General features: G+C 49.5%; 2 protein-coding genes across 5 annotated transcripts in view; one reads left to right on the plus strand and one right to left on the minus strand.

The window, feature by feature from the left end:
* IFT43 (intraflagellar transport 43) overlaps positions 1-12,149 on the minus strand; it is a 108,189-nt gene extending 96,040 nt beyond the window's left edge. Inside the window, exons 1-4 of one of the 3 annotated variants that reach the window (XM_070378466.1) lie at positions 11,883-12,149; positions 11,031-11,198; positions 7,697-7,750; positions 4,520-4,612 (exon numbers count right to left, since the gene is read on the minus strand). In XM_070378466.1, the coding sequence (XP_070234567.1) occupies positions 4,520-4,612; positions 7,697-7,708 (105 nt within the window). In that variant the 5' untranslated portion in view covers positions 7,709-7,750; positions 11,031-11,198; positions 11,883-12,149. Of the gene's footprint in view, positions 1-4,519; positions 4,613-7,481; positions 7,635-7,696; positions 7,751-11,030; positions 11,199-11,882 lie in introns of those variants that run through there. The other 2 variants (XM_070378467.1, XM_005889629.3) reach the window with 2 other exon arrangements.
* Positions 4,542-26,539, plus strand: part of TGFB3 (transforming growth factor beta 3) — a 33,283-nt gene continuing 11,285 nt past the window's right edge. Inside the window, exons 1-4 of one of the 2 annotated variants that reach the window (XM_005889630.3) lie at positions 4,542-4,685; positions 13,260-14,089; positions 23,045-23,208; positions 23,704-23,833. In XM_005889630.3, coding sequence (XP_005889692.2) covers positions 13,612-14,089; positions 23,045-23,208; positions 23,704-23,833 — 772 coding nt within the window. In that variant the 5' untranslated portion in view covers positions 4,542-4,685; positions 13,260-13,611. Of the gene's footprint in view, positions 4,686-12,877; positions 14,090-23,044; positions 23,209-23,703; positions 23,834-26,539 lie in introns of both variants that reach the window. The other variant, XM_070378465.1, reaches the window with a different exon arrangement.

Consider the following 26,539-nt stretch of genomic DNA (forward strand, 5'->3'; position numbering starts at 1 on the left):
GCGAATGAACGACAACATTTTACCAATGAGGAAACTGAGGTTTGAAAAGGTTAAGAAACTTGCTGAGCCACTGAGCTAACCTGTGGCACAGACAGGATTCCAGCCCATGGCTGTCCGACCCTGAGGCCTGTGTCCTTGTCCACCCTTTGGGAGGAATGCCCACTGCATCTAGAAAGCAAAAAACCTGCTTCATATTGTTACTCGTCAGCCTGTGGATAAATGAGTAGCAACCCTTGGAAAGACTTCCAGTTCTAAAAGAGACCAGGCTCACATCCTCCTTCTCTGCAGCCCTTCAATAACAAGAGCAAAGCTCTGTCCAAATATTCTTATTCACCACTCACTGAATGAATGAACATTTGTTCTGTGCCTTTAAGTTTATTAAAGTGCTTTTAAATGCATATCTCACTTAATCCTCACATCAACCTGGTGGTGTTGTTACCACTGTTTGACAGATAATGAAACGGAGGATTAGAGAGCTTAGTGGGTTTGTTCAAGATCCAGGCAATTAGCAGAGTCCAGGCTCGAGCCCTGGTCTTTCTGATGCCAAGCCTGTGTTCCCTCTATTTCAGCAGACCGCTGCCAGACTTCCTGTATGAGTTCCCCGCCTGCCACCTCACTTTAAAGTCATCATTTGGGATTTCTCATATGGCCCCGTGTCTAAGACTTCACACTCCCAATGTGAGCCCTGGACAGGGAACTACACCTTGCATGTCCCAGCTGAAAGTTTGCTTGCCATAACTAAAAGATTGCAGCTAAGACCAGGCGCAACAAAATAAATAATATTTTGAAAAATTAATAAAGTAAAAAAATCATCATTTGTTTGAACTAATTACTGCTGCTAAGTCACTTCAGTCATGTCCGACTCTGTGCGACCCCATAGACGGCAGCCCACCAGGCTCCCCCATCCCTGGGATTCTCCAGGCAAGAACACTGGAGTGGGCTGCCATTGCCTTCTCCAATGCATGAAAGTGAAAAGTGAAAGTGAAGTCACTCCGCCGTGTCCGACTCTTAGCGACCCCATGGACTGTAGCCCACCAGGCTCCTCCATCCATGCAATCTTCCAGGCAAGAGTACTGGAGTGGGGTGCCACTGCCTTCTCTGGAACTAATTACTACATGGATCCAAAGTAACTCCAGGACTTCCCTGGTAGTCCAGTGGTTAAGCATCTGCCTGCTAATGCAGGGGACAGGAATTCAATCCCTGCTCCAGGAAGATTCCACATGCCACGGGGCAACTAAGCGCATGGATCACAGCTACTGAGCCTACATGTCGCTCCAGAGACCGTGCTCCGCAACAGGAGAAGCCACTGCAATGAGAAGCCCGCACACTACAGCCAGAGAGCAGCCCCTTGCTCGCTGCAACTAGAGAATGCCCGTGTGCGGCAGCAAAGACCCAGTGCAGCCAAAAATAAAATTAAAAAAATTTTTTAAAAAGTAATTGCAGTATGTCTGACAGCCCCCAGGTACCATATTTATGTTTTCATGAATAGCTTCATCCTAGAATATACTCAGTGAGAGGACAAAAATAAATATATCAAGTAATATATTCAGAACTGGAATGTAAATGGGCACACACACAAGTCTTAGAAATCTAATTTTAGAAAGAATCAGTCAAAAAGTCCCACACAGCACAGTGTGCATCTGGCCTGAGGGAGGCTGCCCACACTGCTTTAAACCTCAATTAACTCAGGGAGAGAAGGAATCCTGGAATTCTTACTGGCATTTTGCTGTCAGAGGCACCAGGTAGGTAAAGAACAGAATGACTTTTCATCATGTTTTCCCAGAAAAAATACTAAGGCCCAGAGTTGTTTTTTTTTTTTTAAAAAGAGTACATGGCTCAGTGGAAATAAGTAGGTATTCCAAAAAGGCTGACATGCTGATAGGTGCATTATTCTGGACTTAGGTGCTCACAGCCCTGACTCTCACCTGAGCTCAGGGGAAGGCAAGTGGGCAAACCTGCCTAGTGACCCCAGCCCGGAAGCTGATCCGGGGTGGGGCCACAAAGGACTTCCCATCAGGACACCTCGGCCCATCTTGGGCTCACTCACCTCGCCACTTAAGGTGGCTCCTCCTTATAACCTCCTCCACAATGGGGTTGGCTTGTAATTAGCCTTCGTGACTGCCAGCGAGCATGCAAATGTAAGTTCCATTACTGTATGGGATTTGTCTCTTGTTCACTGAAATATGCCAAGCCCCTAAAACAGTGCCTGGCACACAGTAAGCATCAATAAATACTTGTTAAATAAATGAATTGATGATCTGGGTGTGGGATGGATCTTCCCTGGCCCACAGGCTGAAGTGGCCAAAGGGCAAGAACAGACGTCCGTTACCCTGGTCACTGGCTGGCTCATCTTCTCTTCACAGACATACACCACTGCAGTTCAAGCTTCTTGAGATCCAGGCTTGGGTCTGGTAGCTCTTCTTTCACTGTCTCCCCTCCACTGTACCCTTTTCACTATGCCTCCAATGTCCCACTACCTGCCACCCCAACCCTGTAACACTCTTCTTCAGCTTCCAAGGGCCCTCATCACACACTATGAACTTCACCCCACTCACCCTCTGCATGCCTGCTCTGTGCCAGGCACTGTGATAAACAAAGGGGATAGGGACTTCCTTGGCGGTCCAGTGGTGACTGGATTCTGCGACTCCACTGCAGGAGGCACAGGTTCGATCCCTGGTCTGGGAACTAAAATCCCAAATGCCAATGCAGCATGGCCAAAAAAAAAAAAAAAAATTGTTTTGTTTTTTTTTAAACACCCCTCGCCTTCCAAAAGGGAACATCTTCTGAGGGAGCCAAGAAGATAAACAATTAGAATACAATACAGTGGGTTGGCCAAAAAGTTCATTTGAGTTTTTCCATGCACTCTTATGGAAAAATCCGAATGAACTTTCTGGCTAATCTAATAAGCTCTATAAAGGAGGCACTATGGTCAAAGTCACAAACTGACAACCTTCAGGCCTAATAGAGCCCATATAGTGATTTAATTATTATAATTAGTCACTGATCTCTAAAAATGTGTTGCTTTTACATAAAATTTCAGACTGCCAGAGTCTCTTGGAAAATCAGAAGAGCTGGCAGTACAGGACCTATACTCTCCAGACATCAGCGGCTGTGACCAGGAAGTGGTTACTCCAAGTGTGGTTACCTGTGGCCTCCACAGTCCCTCCCCGACCTCTCCCTACTGACTTCAGACCATGAGGCCAAGAGTCAGCCGCCAGTTTTTCTGTGTTGGCATGGTTGTTATCTGGGGTCACCTGGGTGGCTCAGTGGTATAGAATTTGCCTGCCAATGTAGGAGAGGCTGGTTCAATCCCTGGGTTGAGAACATCCCTTGGAGAAGGAAATGGCGACCCACTTCAGTATTCTTGCCTGGGAAACACCACGGACAGAAGAGCCTGGTGGGCTACAGTCCGTGGGACTGCAAAGAGTTGGACACAATCTAGCAACTAAACAACAATAAAAAATTGTTATCTGAGAGGGAAACTGCTTCTCTGTACCCGTATTTCTATAATCAGTGAGAAAATAGAAGAGAAACTGAAAGGCCCATGTGGAGTGCTTGAAAGCATGGTAGAGGACTTATTTCTGATGAAAGTGAAGGATATTCCTACTTATGTGATATGTAAGTCAAGTGTGTCTGTCTTGTCCCCAGCATGCTGTGCTCACCTACCTACCCGGTCCATCAGGCCTCCCAGCAGAGCTGCCCTCATAAACCCACTGTAGGCTAATGAGCTGGGCAACTGAGTAGCCATGTTGCATGTTGCCCAGAAACTCACTCTCTAGTGGGCCAGACGCATAAACAGAAAACGAGGGCCTGAAACAGGTACCATGGCAATTGAGAAGTACGAGCCCTAAGTCAGCCTGGAGAAGTGAGGAAAAGCTGACAGTGAGAATTACCCTGAAGCCAGCTCTAGAAAAGGGCAGAAGTTTCTTCACACAGGGCAGAGGAGGGTGAAAAGAAGTCCTGAGTAAACTGCCAAAAATAGTGCTCTGGCATCAAAAGTATTGCTCATCAAGATTACCCACCCTCCGCGGAGAAGCTGGATAAATTCCCACGATTCCAGGCCACTTGGAAAAGCTTCCAAGAAAGCAAGGCCAGTACCAGTACGGGTTCCCTTCCCGCCTGAAAACTGTAGAAAGCGCAGGTCACCACTGAGAACAAAACGTCCACTTGTGTAATTCAACTTTACGTCACCAGCATGCCTCACTGGCTTTTATCTGGCAGGAATAAAAACCCGGATTTTGGCTGGATTTTGAAAGCTCCCAGTCCCTTGCTTCAGTTAACGTACAAAACTTCTTCACTGGGAATATAAAGCAATGCAGAGAAACTAGTCTGGCATCAAAAGAAAACAGCTACTCTTTCATTTCTTGCTAATAGGACAAAGGCTGGGGAAGGGAATTCCCAAATCAATATAGGAGGAAGGCTGACATTAAAGAAAAAGAAAATAATAATATGAAAGGCCAAATCCTTGCTCACTGAGTAACTGCCAACTGTTAAGAGCTGAAAACTTTTTAGCACCCACCTCTGCAGTCAGAGTCAAAGAGGAATTCTTGCCACTGAGATGATTCTCGGCTTGGGTGGACTCCTGTTGAGCTCGGCGCCCCATCTTGGCCCCCTGTAAGGAGAGATGAGAGGTGCTGCTGACTCAAACGTCTCTGAGCCACTATGAGGAAGACATTTCTGCCAAGGTAAGCAAGGACTGGGTTTCTGATGACATGGGGTGGATGGGATTTGAGCAACTCGAACATACTTAGAAAATGTTCCAAACCCTTCAAACAAAAGTGCCCAAAGTCAGTTCTATGTGGTAGGGCAAGAAACCCATGTGTTGATCACTTAGAAAATACTCCAAACCCTTCAAACAAAGTGCCCAAAGTCAGTTCTATATGGTAATAGGAAATTCATGCGTTGATCACAATGTTTTCTTTTAATGGCCATAGAACTATTCTACCCAAAGAAATGCACCTAGAACTTCCTCTAGAATGGACAGGCAGCTCATGCCACAGCTCAGGCAGAGTATGGTCAAGGCTCCCACGTCCCGATGTGGGATTTCAGGAGGGCCTAATTTCAAAGCTGCAGCTTGGCATGAAAATAGTTATCAAAAAGGCTTGGTGGGGGAAGAAATTCCATGGAAACTGAAACCAGAGAAATACAGATAGCATTTCCTTTGACGTATATGCTAATTGGATTTGTACTTACAGACATTAAAGGAAAGCTCTTACAAGAATTTTTTGAGACATCAGCTTTGGGAATCAGAACACTTCAAATTCTGAGTCATCAAAGGAACCATTTGCAGGTGTTTCCCAAAGCCCTCCTAGGGTGGAGGGCTCCATCTGTGTCTCCAATGCCTCGCAGCACATACAAACATTATTTGGGCAGACTGGAGGGTGTTGAAATGTTTATATTTTTCTTTTTTTGCTCTTTAAAAAAATACAGCATTACTGTAAGCATTTTTAGATCTCATCTGATGTAGCTTCATTTGATTTCACAATAATAGGGACTGGGACTGAGGCCATTTTACAAATGGTGTAATTGAGACCCGGGAAAGCAATAAAGTGGCAGATAAACATAAGAGCAAAATCTTCTGCCTTCAAATTCTGAAGGCTTTTTCTGTGCCCTGCTGGAATTTCAGTTCTAAGATGTTCTAAGAACTGACTGCATCAATAAATTGAGAGAAGTTACATGAGAGCTGCATAAAAACCCTCATGTAGTGTTTACACATGAAATTCTAATCAATCATTTAGATTTCAGGAATGACAGAAACAATATTTTGGACAATAAGCAGCTCATTTTCTTCCCAAGGTAGACAATTCTACTCCTTCACCTGTGGCTGCCCTTTTCCATGTATTGGGTATCTGAATATGGCATATTACACGGAGTGATTGTGGTCAAACAAAACTTCAAGGATCTTGTCTCTACTGTTTATAGATGGTTTCTCTAGTATATTTGGCAAGGATTTTAAGGTTTTAAACTTTTGGAAGACCCTGTATAAATCCATAGGAATGACTGGTAGGGAAACTACATTACTACCTGGTTTTATATATTTTAAATGTATGGTCTCTTTATTGCCCATCTTCCTCCACTGAAACATAAGCCCCATGAGGGCAGGGACTTAGTTTTTCTTTTCACTGTTATATTTCTAACACCTAGGACAATCAATGCCTGATACACAGAAGGAGCTCAGTAAATATTTGTTGAAAGAATAAATGAGTAACTACACTCATTTTCTCCCGGCACTAAAAAATACACATATCAAGAAAGGCCTGATGACATAATATTCTCCTTGGTCAGTCAAGCAACCTGCTTCTTTCTAGAACAATTTGCTCCCATTCCTCATATCTCCTCTCTAGCAATTTGGAGGCTATCTGATGTTATTAGGGCACTTCAAGACATGTAGAGATTCCACAGCAGAAACTAAAGACTTGTGGGCCAATCTTTTAGTGACTCTGATCTTCAGTAATTTTAAAGGTAAAAAGGCTTGGTGAGCCCATGATGGATTTAAGACACACACACACTGAACTTGGGTCTTGAATCTAGCTCAGTTATCTATATATATATACGTGCTAAGCCGCTTCAGTTGTGTCAGACTCTTTGAGACCCTATGGACTGTAGCCATTCAGGCTCCTCTGTCCATGGGATTCTCCAGGCAAGAATTCTGGAGTGGGTTGCCATGCCCTCCTCCAGGGGATCTTCCCGACACCGGGCTATAACCTTGGGTAAATCACCTCAGAAGCAACAGCCGCTAACCTCTTCTAATAACTCAGCATATGCCAGTTACTGTGTTAAATGCTTTCCAGGCACATCTCATTTCATCTTCACCTCCTTGAAGGAGACATAAATCTCCATTCTAGAGATAAGGAAATCGATGCAACCCATGCAACAGCTTTACACTCCCTCTGACCTCTGGGCTCCCCATCTCGCTTCCGACCACGCCCTCGATCTTTAAAAATGAGGTAACGCCCACCTCCCCTGGGGATGAGTTGAAAGAAAGGCCCTCCCTAACTCCTTTCCCTCCTTCCACTCCGAAAACAGTACGTTTTTTACTTCAACTCCAGGCATGACATGGTCAAGGGAAAAAGCTCTAGCATGAGTGCAAGTGTGACCCTCGCCAGGGCCCCTCCAGTCACTCTCAGATCTATCTGTCCATCCTTGGGAAGTTGGCAAGTTGGAGCTCCAGAAAGCGGAGAGAAACTGGGAAATTTCCCACCGTTCTCACAGGCCGGCAGGGGAAGGATCTGTTTTCCAGTCTTTGAGAATTTTGAAGAAAGCAAACCCTAGGCCAGCATTGGAGCTCACCGCTGCCCCAGGGGCGGAGCGAGGAAGGCCGCCTCCTCGCCGGCCTCACCCCCGCAAGGCTCAGAGCCTGCTAGCTCCTGGCGCCAGGGACAGGCTGGGCCGAGGCGGCTCAGGAAAGCCAGGGCCGGCGGGGTCGCCCCTCCCCACCCGCTAATTCTTGGCCCCGATCCCCGCCCCGAGTCGGTCCTCACGGAGGTGGCCGGGCCGCGACGCCGCTCCTCGCCTAGATCCAGCAAGTCCTCCATCTCTGCGGCTGCCTGACGTCACTTCCTGGAAACCCAGACGCTCAGTCGCGTCCCTGACGACGGCTCCGCCCTTTCATTCTAGGACTTAAAGGGTCCGCTTCAGTGTTTCCTGGAGTGTATGTGCCATCCTCAAATTTAAACCAAATCTTTCCTAAACCTACCTTTTCTGACATTTGGAAGGAATCTCCACATATTAAATCCTGATGAGGGTGCTCCTGTGGGACAGTGAAAAGTTTTAGTCTTTAGAAACTGCCTACCTCTGTTCAGTTCAGTCATTCAGTCATGTCCTACTCTTTGCAACCCCATGGACTGCACAGCACACCAGGCCTCCCTGTCCATCACCAACTCCCAGAGTTTACTCAGACTCATGTCCACTGAGTCGGTGATTCCATCCAACCATCTCATCCTCTGTCGTCCCCTTCTCCTCCCGCCTTCAATCTTTCCCAGCATCAGGGCCTACATCTGTGTAGATCTGTTCAAATAGGTAAGTTGTAAAGTGCAAAGCACTATTATTAATAGTAGTAACTATTCTCATCCTTTTCATGTGTATAGCTCTTGTCAATGTACAGAGGAACTTCACAGTTATTAGCGCATGGAAAATGCATAACAACTTTGTAGGAGACAAGATAAGTTATACTGTCTCCATTGGATGGACACCCTGAGGGTCAGGTGCTAATAAATGGTTTACGATGCAAAGTGCAATATACTTAATTTCTGCCTTCAAGAAGTTGACAGAGCAGTTGAACCAACACATCAAATATAACTTTCAAAAGTACAGATAACCCCTCCAAGCCCCCATGAAGTGAGCAAAAGTAGTATTTCTATCCAACAATTGAAGACAGTGAGGTACAGAACAGTACCTTGAGGAAAATCACCTGAGTATTAAGCAGCAGAGCCACATGCTTTTCTGACACCAGGTCTTACTGGTGTTTTTCTCTGGCGTGTATTGAGACTGACTGGGTGCCAGCCAGTCTCCTGGGCCAGTAGAGGAAGATGGTCCCCAAATTCCCAGCCTAATGGGACTATCAAGTCTTCATTGACTCTACATGTAAGGTTCCCTACGTCAATAACACTGACCAATCCTTGGTACTGGGGACTCCCAGCTGGGACCCCAGAGCTTGAGTTCATGGCCCTGAAAGTGAAGTGTCCCCAGCATCATCCTAGGGGTAAGGCTTTAGATGGCTTCTCAAAAGCAAAGATGTGTAAGAGGGATTACCAACCCTAAAACTGGAATGTAGGATTTCTTCAATCCCTAATAAATGATTAGGTCCAACCATTTATCCACACGTTTACTGGGTAGGGCTATGTGCTAGCATGCCCGTGACAACAACAGTACTGCCTGGATGTCAGAAGAGTTGAAACCTCATCCTAGCTTGGCAGATACTACCTGTGTAGCCCTGCAGAACTTTCTCAGCTTCCTCCCTTGTAGTGACTCTTAGAGATTACCCCTAAAACCTTTTACTCATGAGTTCTGATTCTCAGTGAGAGTAATACCCTGTTAGATTTTAATCTGAATAAACATTCACTGCCAAAGATCTAAGATGGATGAAATATAGGCTCCAGCGAAGCCCTTGTTCCCTTCTTCCTTGGTGCCAGATGAGGAAGAAGGGATTAATCTTAGGATTTTCCCATTTCTTTTAATTGCTGTCAAACAGTAATCAATATGGAGGCTGCAAATAATAAAGAGCTTTATTGAGGGGGTAGGGGTCTGAAAATTGCAATTCGGGAGACACAGATTCTGGTAAAATCAAGAGTGTTCCAGGAAAGAGGAAGGGAAAGGAGATTACAAAGGCAAAGGCCATGACGCTGTTCTCTGATGCTAGAAAGGAAATATTTGTCTTTAAGGAATCAAGAATTGTTTTAGAGTAAGGGTCTGATGCAAAGAACCGATTCATTGGAAAAGACCCTGATGCTGGGAAAGATTGAGGGCAGGAGGAAAAGGGGCCAACAGAGGTTGAGATGGTTGGATGGCATTACCGACTCAATAGACATGAGTTTGAGCAAGCTCCAGGAGATAGTGAAGGACAGGGAAGCCTGGTGTGCTTTAGTCCATGGGGTCGCAAAGAGTCGGACAGAACTGAGCAACCAAAAAACAAGTGATAAGTAAACAGGCTGTCACAAGTTATTATAAGATAGGGGTCTGATAAGTATCTTGAATTTCTGGCAGATCTTCTGGATGCCTTCATTAGGACAGTGAGTGGACAGAAGGTTAGGTTTTACTCAGGCTGAGACTCGCATAATTCATACTTCCTTAATGGCCTTCTGGTTCCATTTTAGAGAGCTCTTTTAGCAATACTGACTCCATTTCTATTTTCTTTCCACTTTTTATAGCCACATCACCACCACCAGTTTCCAAACCTTCACTCCCACTTCTTCCCCAAATTCCTGAAAGCAAAAGATGCTCACTCTGGGCAGAAAAAAGCCCTGGAATAGTGGCTTCCAAACCTTGCTGAGCACCTGAATCACCAGTGAAGTGTGTTGAAAATACACGTGTCAGAGCCCTGCCCTGTGGACTCTGATTGGTAGAGGTGGTATCCAGAAGGATATAACTTTAATAATTTTCCCTCCCATTTTGCAAGTATTTACTTAAAGGTCTCAGTAAGGCCTTCTCTGATTTTAAATTGCAACAGCCCCTTAACCTGGGCACTCTGTCTTCTCTGGTTTATTTTCCACCATGGCACTTACCTTTTATCACACCACATTATTTACATATGTTAAATCAGTTATTGCCTTCCCCATGGTTCTACCTCCACTTCTAGAATGTAAAGTCCTTAAGGGAATGATTTGGTTGGTTTTTTTCACTGCTGCCTCCACAGAGCCTAGAACAGTGCCTGGCATATAGTAAGTGTCAAAAATATTTTTCAAATGATAGCTGAATTACAGAGGAAATAGAGCATAATATTTAAGTGCACTGGAGGAGGGCATGGCAGCCCACTCCAGTATTCTTGCCTGGAGAATCCCCATAGACAGAGGAGCCTGGTGGGCTACAGTCCACGGGGTCACAAGGAGTTGGAAAGGACTGAGCGACTAAGCACAGCACATTTAAGTGAATAGATGCTGGCAACAGACTTCCTGTGTCCCAATCTCAGTGTTGACTCCCCCTGATTATATGACCTAAAAGTAATTCAAACGCAAGTTACTTTAACCTTTTTACACCTGCTGCTGCTGCTGCTAAGTTGCTTCAGTCGTGTCCGACTCGGCAGCCCATCAGGCTCCCCCGTCCCTGGGATTCTCCAAGCAAGAACACTGGAGTGGGTTGCCATTTCCTTCTCCAATGCATGAAAGTGAAAAGTGAAAGTGAAGTCGCTCAGTCGTGTCCGACTCTTCACGACCCCATGGACTGCAGCCTACCAGGCTCCTCCGTCCACGGGATTTTCCAGGCAAGAATACTGGAGTGGGGTGCCATACACCTAGGATCCCTCATTTCTTATGCAAATAAAAATAATGTCTTCCCAAACCCGAGAGCCCGTATTAAATATCACCTCCACCACTCACAAGCAGTGAAGCCTCTTAAACAGGTCTGTGTCTTCATTTCCTCAACTTAAGCTGATCAACCACAGCCCTGGGGATGCAGAGAACGTTCTTTCCGTTAATGTCCTAGGATCCAGGGTCAGGCAGGCTGGGGCGGAGTGGGATGGGATGGCGGGGAGCAGCACCGATTCCCTGGAAAGCCATCAATTCGGAGATTATCCCGTGTCGGAGCGGGGTGGGGTGGTCGGGGGTGAGCGGGCAGTGGGGTGGAAAGGGCGCTGGCATTGTGGTTTGCCCTCCCGAAACTTTTGGTGAGAAAAGACCTAGAAACTTAGGCTGAGAGAAGGAACGAAGGCAGAGGAAAAACAAAAAACAAAAAAACCCTCCCCTCACCCATCTGGGAAATGGGCTCGGGCCAACTGCTGACTCCGCGCTGGCTGGCGCAGCTCCCCGCGGAACCCTCGGCCGGGGAGGGAGGCCGCGCACATCTGGAGGACATTTCTGCGAGAGCGACGGCGGAGCGGGGCTCGGGGAAGGGAGAGGTGCCCGTGTGCGCACGTGGGGCCCGGAGAGAGAGAGAGAGGCTGTTCCCCAGGGCACCCCGTCTTGTTTCTCCTCGCCCTCTTTCGAGCCCTTCTCCCCAGGTTCCCGGCATGACACACCTCCCCAACCACCCCCGCAGACTCCCCTCAACCAGCCCCTAACCACCCCCCCACCAGCCCTCTCTTCAGCTGCCCCCGCCCTCCAGCTCCCCCCCGCACCCCCCCAGCCCTCCAGCTCCTCCCTCCCCTCCCCCCTCAAGGTCCCTCCCATCCAGCCTCCCCGCATCCAGCCTACCCCCATCCAGCCCTCCAGACCTTCGCGGCTCCGACCCACCGAGCCTCTGTCACTGGCGGTCTCGCCTCGCCAGGGGGCACCCTCGGTCTGCCGGAAAACGCCACCCCTTTTTCAAGGCCCCTGGAGCATCTCCAAGCTTCCGGGAGCCACCCGACTCCACAGTCTTGTCAATGAAGAGTCGGGGCCAGGATAGCTGCGGGGCTGAACCTAACTCCAATCCCGCTCCGAGGCCGGGCGTCAACCTCTCCCACCCCAGCCCCGAGGGGTGGGCACGGCAGCCGTGCCCAGGCCCAAGCCCAGGGTCCTGCCAGGCCGGGGGACGGGGGACTGGGGTAGGGGGGAGCGTCTAGGAGGGAGCAAGAGACCCGCTGAGGAGATGACCGACTGACAGCTGGCGAGAGGGCGAAGGAGTTGGGGGAGAAGGAGGGGAGGGGATTCATCGGCCGTAACTTTCCAGAAAAACAGTCAACGTGTAGCCGGAGTGACTCCAAGGGGCGGGGGGGTAGGGGGGAGGAGAGAAAAAGTTCAGTTACCACGTCGATCGAGAGGGACTCGCAAAGTATTTTTCAAATGGGCTCGGCTTTTCCTGTGCCTGTTTAAAACATTAAAATCGTGCAGCAAAGGAGCCTGCGTGGTGCTCGGGTCCCTCCCCCCACCCACTCCACTCTCCACCTCTCTTCGCCCCCTCCTCGCCGCTCACCACCCACCCCCGCCCCCCGCCCCGGGGCCAGAAACGTCATGGGAGGGAGGTATAAAATTTCAGCAGAGAGAAATAGAGAAAGCAGTGTGTGTGCATGTGAGTGTGTGCGAGAGAGAGAGAGGGGGAGAGGAGCTTGAGCGAGAGGGAGAGGCAGAGAGAAGCTGGAGGGAGAGAAAGGGAGGGAATCCGAAAGCCAAGTCCAAGGGCATGAGCAAGAGAGGCGAGAGATAGGGGAAGAAGCCTGAGAAAGAAGGAATAACAGCTTTCCGGAGGAGGCGTGCAGTGAACTGGCTTCTATTTTATTTGTCTTTTCTTTTTTTTTATTTTTTTAAAGAGAATCAGGGAACAGAAGCAGAGGCCGAGGGAGAAGACGAGGTGCTGGTGACCTGGGCGTCCAAGTGGATTAACTGGGGATGCTCTCCAGGGGCTGTACCCCCCCTGCCTTCCAATTGCAAACATAAGCCCACATCCCAGCCAATGAAGATGAGAGGCAGCGTGAACAAAGTCATTTAGAAAGCCCCCCCGAGGAAGTGTAAACAAAAGAGAAAGCATGAATGGTGTGCCTGAGAGACAAGTGTGTGTTGCGCTGCGCCCCACCTTGAGCTGGGCCAGCAGCCGCCTAGCCCTGCCTCTCCCCACCTACTCACTGGTGATTTTTATTTTTTAATAATTTTTTTCTCTTTTCTTTTCCATCCTCTTTTCTTACTCTCCTTCAGGGCAAGGCAAGGATTTTGATTTGGGGACCCAGCCATGGTCCTTCTGCTCCTTCTTTAAAATTACCCACTTTCTCCCCATCGCCAAGCGGCGTTTGGCAATATCAGATATCCGCTCTATTTATTTTTACCTAAGGAAAAACTCCAGCTCCCTTCCCACTCCCAGCTGCCTTGCCACCCCTCCCAGCCCTCTGCTTTGCCCTCCACCTGGCCTGCTAGAAGTCAGAGCCCAGCAGAACCTGTTTAGACACATGGAGAAGAAACCCAGAGCTTCACGGCACACAGTCGGCTTCTTCGCGCTCAGGGTTGCCAGCGCTTCCTGGAAGTCCTGAAGCTCTCGCAGTGCAGTGAGTTCATGCACCTTCTTGCCAAGCCTCAGTCTTCGGGATCTAGGGAGGCCGCCTGGTTTTCCTCCCTCCTTCTGCACGACTGCCGGGGTCTCCTCCTGCCAGGCCTTGCGGCCTTTCTCCCTGGCCCCCGCCTGAAGATGCACTTGCAGAGGGCTCTGGTGGTCCTGGCCCTGCTGAACTTTGCCACGGTCAGCCTCTCCATGTCCACTTGCACCACCTTGGACTTCAACCACATCAAGAGGAAGCGGGTGGAAGCCATTAGGGGACAGATCTTGAGCAAACTCAGGCTCACCAGTCCCCCCGATCCATCCGGGTTGGCCAGTGTCCCCATCCAGGTCCTGGATCTTTACAACAGCACCCGAGAGCTACTGGAGGAGGTGCATGGGGAGAGGGGAGACGTCTGCACGCAAGCAAACACCGAGTCGGAGTATTATGCCAAAGAAATCTATAAATTCGACATGATCCAGGGGCTGGAGGAGCACAGTAAGTCCAGATTCCCCGCTGGGGGTGTCTGCTCTGGAGGGTCTGAGCTGGGGTGGGGAGCTCCACAGAGGACGGGGGTTGCCTAGCGATGACCACAGGACAGGGTGCCCCAGCTATGCCCCGCACCAGGGATTGGGGGACACACGAGGTGCGATGCGCAGTTGGGGCTGGGTGGGTGAGGAGGGGGAGACAGAGCCATTCTGCTCAGAGCCCAGAGCAGCTGGGAGGCCAGGAGCCCTGGAGTTGAGCGGCGTAGCGAAACTCACATCACATCGCTGAGGGATTTTAATTTGGAGTGACACTGTCCCGTTTTTGTGCTGTGGCACGTGTGGTCAGACAGGTAACTGGAAGCGCGCGGAGCTGTAGAGGGACAGGGCTGGGTGCTCTTCTAAGAGAGCCCGCAGGGTTCCAAGAGGCTAGAAACCTTGGTCTCCTCCCTGCTGTATACACCTCATTGTGACACGTCTCACGTTCCATTTTTCCAGTTCTGGGAAAGAAGCGTATACCTGCCCCCAGTTCATGTCTTGTCCAGCTTCTTGAAGCCCAAGCAAGAGGCAGCCTCTGATTGCTTAGGCCCTCGGTCCACGCCACGCATGCGACCACGTGAGCTGTGTGCGTGGGGGGATGGGGGACACACCTATGTTCACACGGCTGTGTGCTTGACAGCGATGCATCGTCCGGTTTTGTCCCATAGACGGACTCGTGTGCACAACATGGGCATCCTCCGGGCCCGTGGACGTGGGGGAAAGCGAGGATATGGCTCCGGACATGTAGATGGCTGCTGGCAGCCCTTTTGTGTCTGCGTGTCAGGGGAAGAGAGGGTGGGAGGTGTGGCCGTGGGTGCACAGAGGACATGTGTCTGGGAGCGTGTCTTCCCAGGAGGCTCCTGTCTGTGCCGAGAAGCCGGGAGGCTCCTGGGTGAGCCGTCTGTGTGTGTGTTTGTACACGTGTGGAAGTCATGTGTGTTTACTGAACGGGGATTTAAAAAACCTCAATACAAGAGAGAGAGATTTGGCAGATGCTGAGAAACTGACAGCCCGGGAAGGAGGAATGTGAGTCCACTCACAGGCCTGGGGGCTCTGGAGCAGGTCTGTTTGCTTTTCCTACCAGCAGGTGTCCTCGACGGCCAGGCTACCTCGAGGTAGCCGAGGCTCACCTGGGAGGGGGCCATGTCGGGAGTGGGGGTGGGAGAGTGGGATGGTGCGGCCAGGTGAGGGTGGTCCGCTGGGGCACTTGGATAGAAAGAAGGAGGAGTGGGCAGCCCAGGGGTGCACCAGCTCTGGAAGAAGGTGTGGAAGGCCTCGCTGGGAGCTTGCCCATGCCAGGCCCGGAGCCTGTGGTTACTGGCGAGGGGCTCCCACTCCGGTTTCCTGTGGCTGCCTTGGGAGGTAGCTCCCGTGTGGGGCAGAGGCCGGAGAAGGAGGTGCTCCCTGCCCGGGGTCCTCCAGGCCGGGCTGACTCCTGGTCTCCCAGGGCCTTGTGGTTCCCAGCAGTACCAGCAGCTGAATGCCTGGATAAACCCCCAGCACCCTGGGTACCCACAAAGGCAGGAGGTGGTGGCCAAACGTGGGAGGAGGGTGGAAAGCTGAGACCTGCAGGAGAGGTGTGAGGAAAGTCCAGGGCGGGAGAGAAGGACTGGGACCTTAAGGATCCGGGTCAGGAGGAGGAGTCCCAGGGAGGAGGAATTCTGAGTCACCCGGGCCCTCCCAGCCTGGAATCCCAAGCTGAGAACGAATGAGCCAGAGAGACGCAAGAGCACACAGGTGCCGGTGAACGTATGTGCAAAGACTCAGAGCACAATTAGTGGACAGCCCTGGGATCCTCCAGGACAGGGCGGCACAAGATGCTGGGCAGCTCTGGGCTGCAGCAGCAGGACCTTCCTTGAAACTGTAGTAGGTGAGGGTGGCCCTGGCCCTGGGGCCACGGAGCTGTGATCAGGCCGGGAGGAAACCTGGCACAGTGAGCAGGAGACTACTTGGGATATCATGGAGGATCTGGGGCCCCATGGGACCCGAGCAATGCCAGCGAGGCTTGCAGGTGCAAACAGGAAGCAGGCCCAGACTGTGCAGCTGGTGGAGGTGACACAGAGGCTGAGCAGACGCAGGCCTGGCCCGCCCTGCAGCTGGTCAGGTGCTGAGCCAGCCCCAGAGAGGCAGACGCGCAATGCACGCTAATTATAAAGAAGGCAGTGGGCAGATGCAAACGTCTAACAGATGCCAAGAGGGAGCAGAGCCACTCTCCAAGGCCTGGGGAGAGGGAAGCGTGTCTAGAACTCACGAGGGTGGGCTGGGGTCTGAGTGCCAGAGCCCTGGCTGCTGGACTGATGGGATTCCATCCCTTCCACATCTCATCATTCCCAGCCCCTTCCGGTACCCAGTGGGACAGGCTCTCAGAGGAACGTGGCATCAGGAGTTGGGGCAAGCAGACAGAGGTGCCTGGAGGGCAAAGTGGAAGAAGGAGTAACCACCAGAGGCACAGAAAGGGCACCAAGGTGAGAGCAAAGAGGATAAGACCGTTCTCTGGCTCTGCCTGTCAGATGGGTACCTTGATTTCCCTGTTTTCCAGATGAGAAGACTATAACGTGCCTCAGTTAAGTGCTACAGCCCTAAAGAACCAGGGCTGTAACCTAGACATTCTGTCTACAGAATGCATGCTGTTAAGCACTAATGCAAACTGTAAAAATACATATAAAGTCCTACCTTTAACCTTTAGGCTCCAAGAGAAGTTTGGTTTATAATATGAATGAATTGGGCTTCCCTGGAGGCTCAGACAGTAAAGAATCTGCCTGCAAGGCAGGAGACCCAGGTTCCATCCCTGGGTCGGAAAGATCCCCAGAAAAGGAAATGGCAACCCACTCCAGTATTCTTGCCTGGGAAATCCCATGGACAGAGGAGCCTGGTGGGCTACAGTCCATGGATCACAAAGAATTGGACATAATTGAGTGACTACACACACACACACACACACACACACACACACACATGAATGAATCACATTTTGGACCAAGCAGGTAGGCATAGGAACCTGTAACCCTGGTGACACATTGCATAGAGGGATCACTGGGTGTTTTCTTTCTTAGCTCTGCCTATTTTTATGACTGGGAGATTCATATAGCCACAGACATTCTCCTGGAAGTGTTTTCTTTATCTGCTGAAGAATCCCAAGCAGGTTAAGCAGCTACACTGTGTGGAAGTGAGCAAATCACCTCTCTGACCCTCAGTTTCTTCATCAGTAAAGTTAACCTCTAAACTCCCTTTCAGCTGAAACAATTCTATTGGCTTGGCCAAAAATTTAATTCGGGTGTTTCCAGAAGATGTTACAGATGAACTTTTGGCCTACCCAGTATATATACGTCTGGGATGATTCAGCAGATCTCTGCTGGGGAGTGAAGACAAGACTCATATATATTTTATTCCTTTATATTCCCCAGGATTTTGCTATGGGAGGTGGGTGGAGGCTTTCTCTGACCCACGTGGTGGGGATCCACACATCTTTTTCAGTTCTTTTGTCATCCTTGTTATCAAGATTTACCAGTGTAGGTGTTGTTTTAACTTCTGGCTTGTAATTATCTGTGTCTGGCAAGAGACTCTTGTTTTTATCCAAGGTCTGGCGCTGAGACAACCAGCCAAACCAGAATTCATGAGCAAAGAGAGAACTTGATATTTTAGCATCTCTTTTCTGGATGCTACTTTTAGATCATGTTCATTCTGAAAATTAAAAGATATTTCCTATTGAAAGAACCCATTCGTTCTAAGTGCCAGTGCCCTTGGCACGCTAGGTCAGTGTTTCTCTAAGTGTGGACCAGAGGTTAGGTAAATGTGAAAAATGTCCATTCCCAGGCCCCAATCCCCCCTTACAGAGTCAGAGTCTCTGGGGGAGGGGGGCAGTGTCATCTTGGAGAATCTGTATTTTTAACACACTCCTTATTGATTTGTAAGTGCACTGATGCTTAAGACTCAATGAAAGACGACAAAACCCTTCCTTAGAGGGGCTGCAAACACAAGTGCCTACAGAAGCCAGGCAGCTGATGCAGATAATCTGGAGGAAAAGCTGCAGCACAGGGACCACAACAAACTTCACAGGACACTTGGCCTCAGGGTCACAGAGAGAACAGACTGTATAGAGGAGGCTGGTGGGAGAGGGGCCTGGAAAATCCCATGAAAAGATGGGACCTACTGCTCAGCTCCTGCAGATTTTTGAATTTGGCAATGTGGGTCCAATTCGACTAGATCTTAACTGCTTCCCAGAAGAGCAGAAAATCTGAATCTTTCCGTGAAGTTTCCCAGTTTTTAACCTGCTGCTGCTAAGTCGCTTCAGTCATGTCCGACTCTGTGCGACCCCATGGACTGCAGCCTACCAGGCTTCTCCGTCCATGGGATTCTCCAGGCAAGAACACTGGAGTGGGTTGCCATTTCCTTCTCCAAGTTTTTAACCTACCTGGGCTTAAAACATTTGTGGCTTCTAATTCAAAATTTTATAAAGTGATGCATTGGCCAAACAGTATTTTAATGGGTTAACATTTAAAGGGTAAATCCTTAAAGTTGTGGTTTATCAAACTTGCAGGGCATCTGGATGCCACAGTACCCTTTGCAGAGCACTATATACCATGGTTCTCAATCCTGGCTACATCTTAGGATCATCTGGAAGTCTTTTTTTAAAAAAAAAAGAAGCTCTGGACCCACCCTCACTCCAACGAGGTCATCAGAATCTCTGGAGAGCAGGTCCAGGCATCATCTGTTTTTAAAACTCTCCAGGTGATTCTCGGGAACAGCTGGGGTGGAGGAACACCGCCACACTGATGTATGTGGTCCCATCATTGGAGCCGGTAGCAGTTTTACTAGCAGAAATGATGGACACCGCAGAGGCACATCTAGGAGCCCAGGTGTCTGAAACATTAAAAAAAAAAATAAAATGCACGGTCTAAACAGGGTCAGCTGTTTCCAGGCTTTTCCATGAATACTCTGCATGAATATTCTTTGTTTATTTTTCTTTCCCTATAGCAAAAAAGGAGAAAATGGCACCCATTAATACATATACTGTGTGTGCAATGGAAAAAGTTGGTCATAATTTAATTTGTCAAGGTGGACCCCCTCATCCAGCTTTCAATAATACTAGTGTTCTGCAGAAGCAGGGCTTAATCACCAAACTGACTGGGAACTGGCTTTTGTCTGAGGCTTAAGTTGGTACTCTAGGCCCATTTCATGGAATCCTGCTACGCTTTGTTGGTGAAACCATCCCTCTAGTAGATGATCTCTGAGGTGCCCTCGAACTTCCAGATTCTCTGTTTCAGTAAATGAGGTCAGAGACCTGGGTTCAAATCCACCTCTGCCACCTACTAGCCGAATGATTTTTTAAAAAATCTTTATTTATTTGTTGATTTTTGGCCATACTGGGGCTTCGTTGCTGTGCGGGGTTTTCTCTAGTTGCAATGAGTGTGGGCTGCTCTCTCATGTTGGTGTGCGGGCTTGTCTCAGAGCACAGGCTCTGGAGTGCATGGGTTTCAGTAGTTGTAGCGCGTGGGCTCAGTAGTTGCGGTGCCTGGGCCCTGCAGCGCAGGCTCAGGAGTTGCGGCGCCTGGGCTCTGCAGCGCAGGCTCAGGAGTTGCGGCGCCTGGGCTCTGCAGCGCAGGCTCAAGAGTTGTAGCACACAGGCTTTGTTGCTCCATGGCATATGAGGTCTTTCTGAACGGGGATCGAACCCGTGTCTCCTGAATTGGCAGGCGGATTCTATACCACTGGGTCACCAGGGAAGCCCTCAGCTGAGTGATCTTGAAAAAGTGATTTAACCTTCCTGATGTTCATGCTTCTCTTTTTAAAATGGTAAATTTTACTTATTCTCCTCAAGGATCATTAGAGGGTCAGGTGAGTTAATAGACGTTCTATGAAATGTAAGAGAGTGTTATTACATTTTATTTATTTATACTCTGGCTCATTCCATGGAATATTTAAGGCATTGTTAGTATTCAGTGGATTTAATGGTCAAGGAGTTTGTGTTTACATTTTATTTTCTCTCCCACTAATGATTGTGTCTGAGCTTTGCTTGCTAGTGTCAGTTTGCATGTGTCAACTAATTTATGTGTCACCCTGGCCAAGACCCCTCTGGGCATGAATTTCTTCATCTGAAGTGGGTTGTACTAGATCAGCCATCCCCAGCCTTTTTGGCACCAGGGACCAGTTTCATGGAAGATGATTTTTCCACGGACAGGGAGTGATGGGAGTGAGGTGGAGCTCAGGCAGTAATGGGAGTGATGAGGAGCGGCAGTAAAAACTGATGAAACTTCACTAGCTCACCCTGCTGCTCACCTCCTGCTGTGAAGCCCGGTTCCTAGTTCCCTGAGGAACTAGAGGACCCCTAACATTCCTTCTGAGTCTTTTAGAAATCTGTAGATCCTAAGGAGTTAAAAATGACTTTTCCCACTTCCTTGAAATCTCCCTGATGTTCCCACCAAGAGGAGTCTATCTTGGGGAACAGTAACTGATGGATGAACTGGAAGAAACAAAGAAAGAGAGGTGACTAGGGTGTCCTGAAGATCCTCTTGGCTTCTCATTCCCCCATCTCCTGGCTCCCCACTATTTTGTCCCCACTCTGACTCACCTCACTGGCTCAGGCTATCTTGTTTCTCTTTTCCTTTTTATAGCAATGTGCACACTGCGCTGAGATACCTTTTATCCCCTCTTGCAACAGTTACTGGAGGTACTAGTCTTGTTGCTTTGCTGTTCAGTCGCTCAGTTGTGTCCCACTCTACAACCCCGTGGACTACAGACTGCCAGGCTTCCCTGTTCTTTACCATCTCCCGGAGTTTGCTCAAACTCATGTCCATTGAGTTGGTGATGCCATCCAACCAATCTCATCCTCTGTCATCCCCTTCTCTTCCCGCCTTCAGTCTTTCCCAGCATCAGGGTCTTTTCAGATGAGTCAGCTCTTCACATCAAGTGGCCAAAGGATTGGAGTTTCAGCTTCAGCATCAGTCCTTCCAATGAATATTCAGGACTGATTTCCTTTAGGATGGACTGGTTGGATCTCCTTGCTGTCTAAGGGACTCTCAAGAGTCTTCTCCAGCACCACAGTTCGAAAGCATCAATTCTTCAGTGCTTAGCCTTCTTTATGGTCCAACACTCACATCTGTGAGGAGCTTACTTATATCCAGGGGATTACAGACTTTCAAACTCAAAAACTGAACTGCCATCATGATCCCTCTTTCTGGTTCTATCTGAAATGGTTTAGGGGAATCGTTGGCAGTGTTCATTCTTTCAGAGCCAGTTATTAATCAGGGCTTCATTAACTGGCATTCACACATTTGTTTTCCCAACATCTGTTCCATTAATTTTTTAAGAGCCAGTGTCAGACCCACCAGATGGCAGTTTCCAGAAACACTCACTCATCCTTTCCTAAAGCTCAGTAGCGCGTGTGCTTGTGTCCAGGCCTCTGATCCTCCCGCCCTGTCCATGACTTCCTAAACCACCCCTGGGGTGATTATGGGCTTGTTCCAGCCATGTTCATTATGTGAGGAATCTGGGTCTCTGAGCTTGAATTTCAAGTTCTGGCTGTTGTTACCCTTTGTGTAGAAAGTGTTCCTCTGGGGTGTTAATGCTGCTCAGACCTTGGGGTTGTAAAGAAAAGGCAGGATCTTTTTGTCTCCCTTGTCTCGCTCTGATAGGAGTGGGAAAGAGCATGTGCTGTCTTCTGTCTGTGGACAGAGGTGCAGGAGCCAGCAGGGTGCAGAGGCTGGCATAGCATGTGCAGTCAGGGAAAATAATCCTTAGCAGCCAATGGTGATGGACCCACTTACACGCAGTGAAGAAGCATCTGGGGGTCTGCCAGGCTCTAGATATGGGCTCTTTGCCACTCCTGTGCTATCTTGTTAGAGCTAAAGTGTCACTTTCCATGACTCCCTACTGTTGATGATATAAAATCAACCCCTTGGTCTGACGTTTCAGCCTCCCCACAGGTAGATCCCAATCAACTGTCTTGACCTTGTCTCATGGGCTCCAGCCTGGTTGCTTCAGGTCCCTCTTACTCACTTGCATTTTCCTCTCCTTCTGTCGCTCTCTCCCTCCTCTGACCTGTTTACAGCGACTTCCAAGCGTCTCCAAAGACCCTTACTGCTCTCTCTCTGGTCCTGTTGTTTGGTCCATGCACTAAACAACCTCTGTTAATAGCCCCACCTCTGAATGTTAATCTCCCTGAAGGCAGGGCCCCTGTCTGTCCATTTTTTTAAAATGTTATTTATTTGACTGTGTCGGGTTTTTGTTTCTGCACACAGAATCTTCATCGCTTCGTGTGGGATCTTTCGCTGTGGCGCGTGGGCTCTCTGGTTGTGGCACGTGGGCTCAATAGTTGCAGAGCTCGGGCTTAGTTTCTTTCTCCCCAGACACCTGAGATCTCAATTCCCTGACTAGGGGTTGAATCCATGTCCCCTGCCTTAGTAGACAGTGGACCTTTACCACTGGCCCACCAGGGATTTCCCTTGTCTATTCATTTTTGCTTCCCAGCGTTAGCCTGTGCTTGGCATGTAGCATTTGCTCAATGCACGTCTGATGAATGAATAAATGCTTGAATGAAAAAAGGTGTGAATGAATCAGCTAGCTATGCAGTGATTAAACTCCTAGGGGAAATTGCTGATGCTGTTGGAGAATCTGTATTTTTTAAAGGAGTAGGAAAGCAGGTTGGACAGCCTGCCAGAGTGGAGATAATGAGAAAGGGGTTGGAGGGGCCAGTTGTCAGTGCCATGTCCTGGGTGGGGCTCCATGCCTTGCTTCTCCATCAGGCCTGTGTATGGTTCCGGGCCACTGAGAATTTCCCTCCCATTTCTTACCTGTAGGTCTGAGGCCTCAAGGCTCTAGCGAGGTCACAGGTGGGCCCCCAGCCCTTGATGAGTGTCCGCTGACAGCACACTGTCCCCATGGGTGTTGCTCACACTGTGCTTCCCCCCTCCCCCAATGCTCTGCCTCCTAGATGACCTGACCGTCTGCCCCAAAGGCATCACCTCCAAGATTTTCCGCTTCAACGTGTCCTCAGTGGAGAAAAACGAAACCAACCTGTTCCGAGCAGAATTCCGGGTCTTTCGGATGCCCAACCCTGCCTCCAAGCGCAGCGAGCAGAGGATTGAGCTCTTCCAGGTGAACCTCTTCCCAGGACAGACACCACGTGGGGGGTAGAAGTCAGTTCCTTTGCCAGATTGAGCCTGCGCTCTGCTCGGAGTGCAACAGGCCTGGGTGTGAATCCTGCCTTCTCTGAGCCTTAGTTTCTATACCTGTGTCTGTCATTAAGAACAGGGGTCCCTAACCTCTGGGCCACGGACCGGTACCTCCTGTCAGATCAGCGGCTGGCGGCATTAGATTAGAAATAAAGTGCACGATAAAGGTGATGCACTCGAAACATCCCGAGACCACCCCCCTCCTTTTCGATTCATGGAAAAGTTATCTTCCATGAAACTGGTCCCCGGTGTCAGAGTTTGGGGACTGCTGCTTAAGAGGATTAAGACTTAACTGAGGAGCTCGAAAGAGCATTTCAGAAGTCTTAGTTGGCTCCTGTTCCCCTCCCCATCCTGCTGCACCGTGACGCTCAGGTGCCCTGTCCTGGCCTCGGGACTTACTCCTTCCTCTGCCCCGTAGATCCTCCAGCCGGGTGAGCACATAGCCAAGCAGCGGTATATCGATGGCAAGAACCTGCCCACGCGGGGCACTGGCGAGTGGCTGTCTTTCGACGTCACAGACACTGTGCGTGAATGGCTCTTGCGGAGAGGTAGGTTGACTCAGGATGAACATTTTCGAAGGAACCTCTGGTCCCTTCTTTCTTCATGACACAGGGAAGGGGATGGCACTAGGGGAGACAACAGATCTGGGTTCAAAGCCCAGCTTAGCCATTAACTTGCTGTGTGTCCATCATTCCTTCATTCAACTGACACTGAGTAAATGCTCCAAGCCAGGCCCTTGGGGATTCAGCAGTGAACCAGACAGGCAGGGTCCCAGGTCTCATGGGGCTTTTGTTCTGGTGGGAGAGACACATAGTGAACAAATAAATGCTGAGGAATAAGACTTTCCAACAGTGATGAGTACCAGGAAGAACAGAAAGAGGGCGCAGTGCTAGTGCCTGGGTGGGGCCCGTCATCAGATGCTCAGCGGGAGTCTCTGTGAAGAAGGAGCTGGTGCACTGAGGTCTGAGGGATGAGAAAGAGCCAGTCTGTGAAGGTCAGGATAAAGGATGTGCTAAAGCAAAAGCAATGAGACCCAGGCTCAGTTTGTTCTGGCAGCAGCAGACTGCCTGGAGCTGCGGGGCTCAGAGAGGACCAGGAGCCAAAATATAGGACCCGCCAGGCCATGGTCAGGCATTAGAACTTATTCCAAGTGTGAAGAGATGTCCTAGGAGGGTTACAAGCAGGGCTGGGAATGTAGGGTGAGGTGATTTGGTTTAAGATCCTCTGGTTGTCACGAGGTCAAGGGAAGAGGTTAGGGGCCACTGCAGCAACCCACGTGAGAGCGCTGTGGGCTTTGGCTGGGGCAGTTTGCTCTGTATTTTGGGTTGGTTCTGTATTTTGGAGGCGGAGCCAATAGGATTGATTGGGCTGATTAGGTGTGGGGTGAGAGGACAGAAGAGGAGTCTAGATGACTCTGAAGATTTGGGACTGAACACCCAGATGGTAACTCTTACTGAAATAAGGAGGCCTGGGAGACGAGCAGGTTTGGAGGTAGGTTCTATTTTGTTGATTAAGTTTGAAAGGCCTGGTAGTCAGTCATACAAATAGGGCTGTCTAGTACGCATATCAGACTTCCTATGGTCCAAATCTCTCCTCCACTGGTTCTGCTTCCTCACCTTCCCTGCATGCCTCACAGAGCCATTTTAAAGATCCATTGTATTTCAGAGAACCTCCAAGTTTTCGGCTCATTATGTGAGTGCTGTGTGTGGCCACTCGGTTGTGTCGACTCTGCGACCCCATGGACTGTAGCCCTCCAGGCTCCTCTGTCCAGGGAATCTTCTGGGCAAGAATACTGGAATAGGTTGTCATTTCCTACTCCAGGGGATCTTCTCAAACCAGCAGTTGAACCGTCTTATGCCTCCTGCATTGGCAGATGGATTCTTTACCACTGCGCCACCTGGGAAGCCCGTTATGGGAGAGTGAGCTTCTATTAGGTCAGGTGAGGAAATGGATGCCCAGAGAAGTTAAGTGGCTCGACCAGTCTTTGAGCCTGGATTAGAACTTGAACTTCCTGACTAACAGTCTTGGGGACTCAGGACATCACACTCCACTATTTCTCCTCTTCTTTACTTGGTGGCACTTCCTGGTCTGTGCTCAGTGGGGTGAGGGCACCTAAGGCAGTCCTGTCTGTTCCTTGTATCCCTCTTGCGAAGAATTTTCTGCCTTCATCAGCTGCCGTGGCTCCACAGTCCACCCACATATGGATACCCAGAGTCCCTGGGACAGGTGGGGCCTTCCTTGTCCTCCTCGATGGTTTAGGAAGTTAAGGGTTAATGCTCGAAGGCAGAGATCACAAACATGTTGGCCTATGTATTGTTTTCAATTTAACTAGCGGTTAACAGTTTTTACGAGAAGGCAATGGCACCCCACTCCAGTACTCTTGCCTGGAAAATCCCATGGATGGAGGAGTCTGGTAGGCTGCAGTCCATGGGGTCGCTAAGAGTCGGACACGACTGAGTGACTTCACTTTCACTTTTCACTTTCATGCATTGGAGAAGGAAATGGCAACCCACTCCAGTGTTCTTGCCTGGAGAATCCCAGGGATGCAGGAGCCTTGTGGGCTGCCGTCTGTGGGGTCGCAGAGAGTCGGACACGACTGAAGTGACTTAGCATAGCATAACAGTTTTAATTAATGTCCGGAGATTTCACATAAAACCTAGACACTCGACTTTTCTTGACAAATGGGTAACGATCCATCAGAGATGAGTAGGACCACCTCTTGAAGGTGGGGCATGTGGTCTTCATGTCACCCCAGGCCCCACCATTCCCCAGTGTTCTCCATGAGTGAGGCTGGTAGCCCCAGTTCAGCATGACGCACTGGCTCACTTTGCTCACATAACCTGCTGGGCTCTCTCGGCATCTGAGTGTGCAGGCTCCCATCTGAGGGGCATAACCTGGTGGTTGAGCTGACAGATTGTGGGCTGGAGGTCCTGCCTCAGCTCCAAGGGTACCGGGAACCCCATTGGATCTCCCCAGCTGCACACGAAAGGAGGAAACCTCGGAGAACCCAGGCGCATCAGCTGACGGCAGCACCATGGGAAATCTGACTCAGCCAGCACACTGCCTAGAACTCAACATGGCTACAAAGAAGAGAGGCGGGGAAATTCATCTCTTAGCTTCCCTGTCTGATTCTGATCGGCTCCACCTGGATTTCTTTGAAGCCCTCGGCACTTAGAGTTCTTATTTTCACAGCTGCAGAACTCAATGAGAAGTTTGCATTGAGAATGATTTCCATCCTCCTTGAGACATCAAAA

The sequence above is a fragment of the Bos mutus genome, chromosome 10 (assembly GCF_027580195.1).
Source record: "Bos mutus isolate GX-2022 chromosome 10, NWIPB_WYAK_1.1, whole genome shotgun sequence".
NCBI classification, from domain to species: Eukaryota; Metazoa; Chordata; class Mammalia; order Artiodactyla; family Bovidae; genus Bos; species Bos mutus.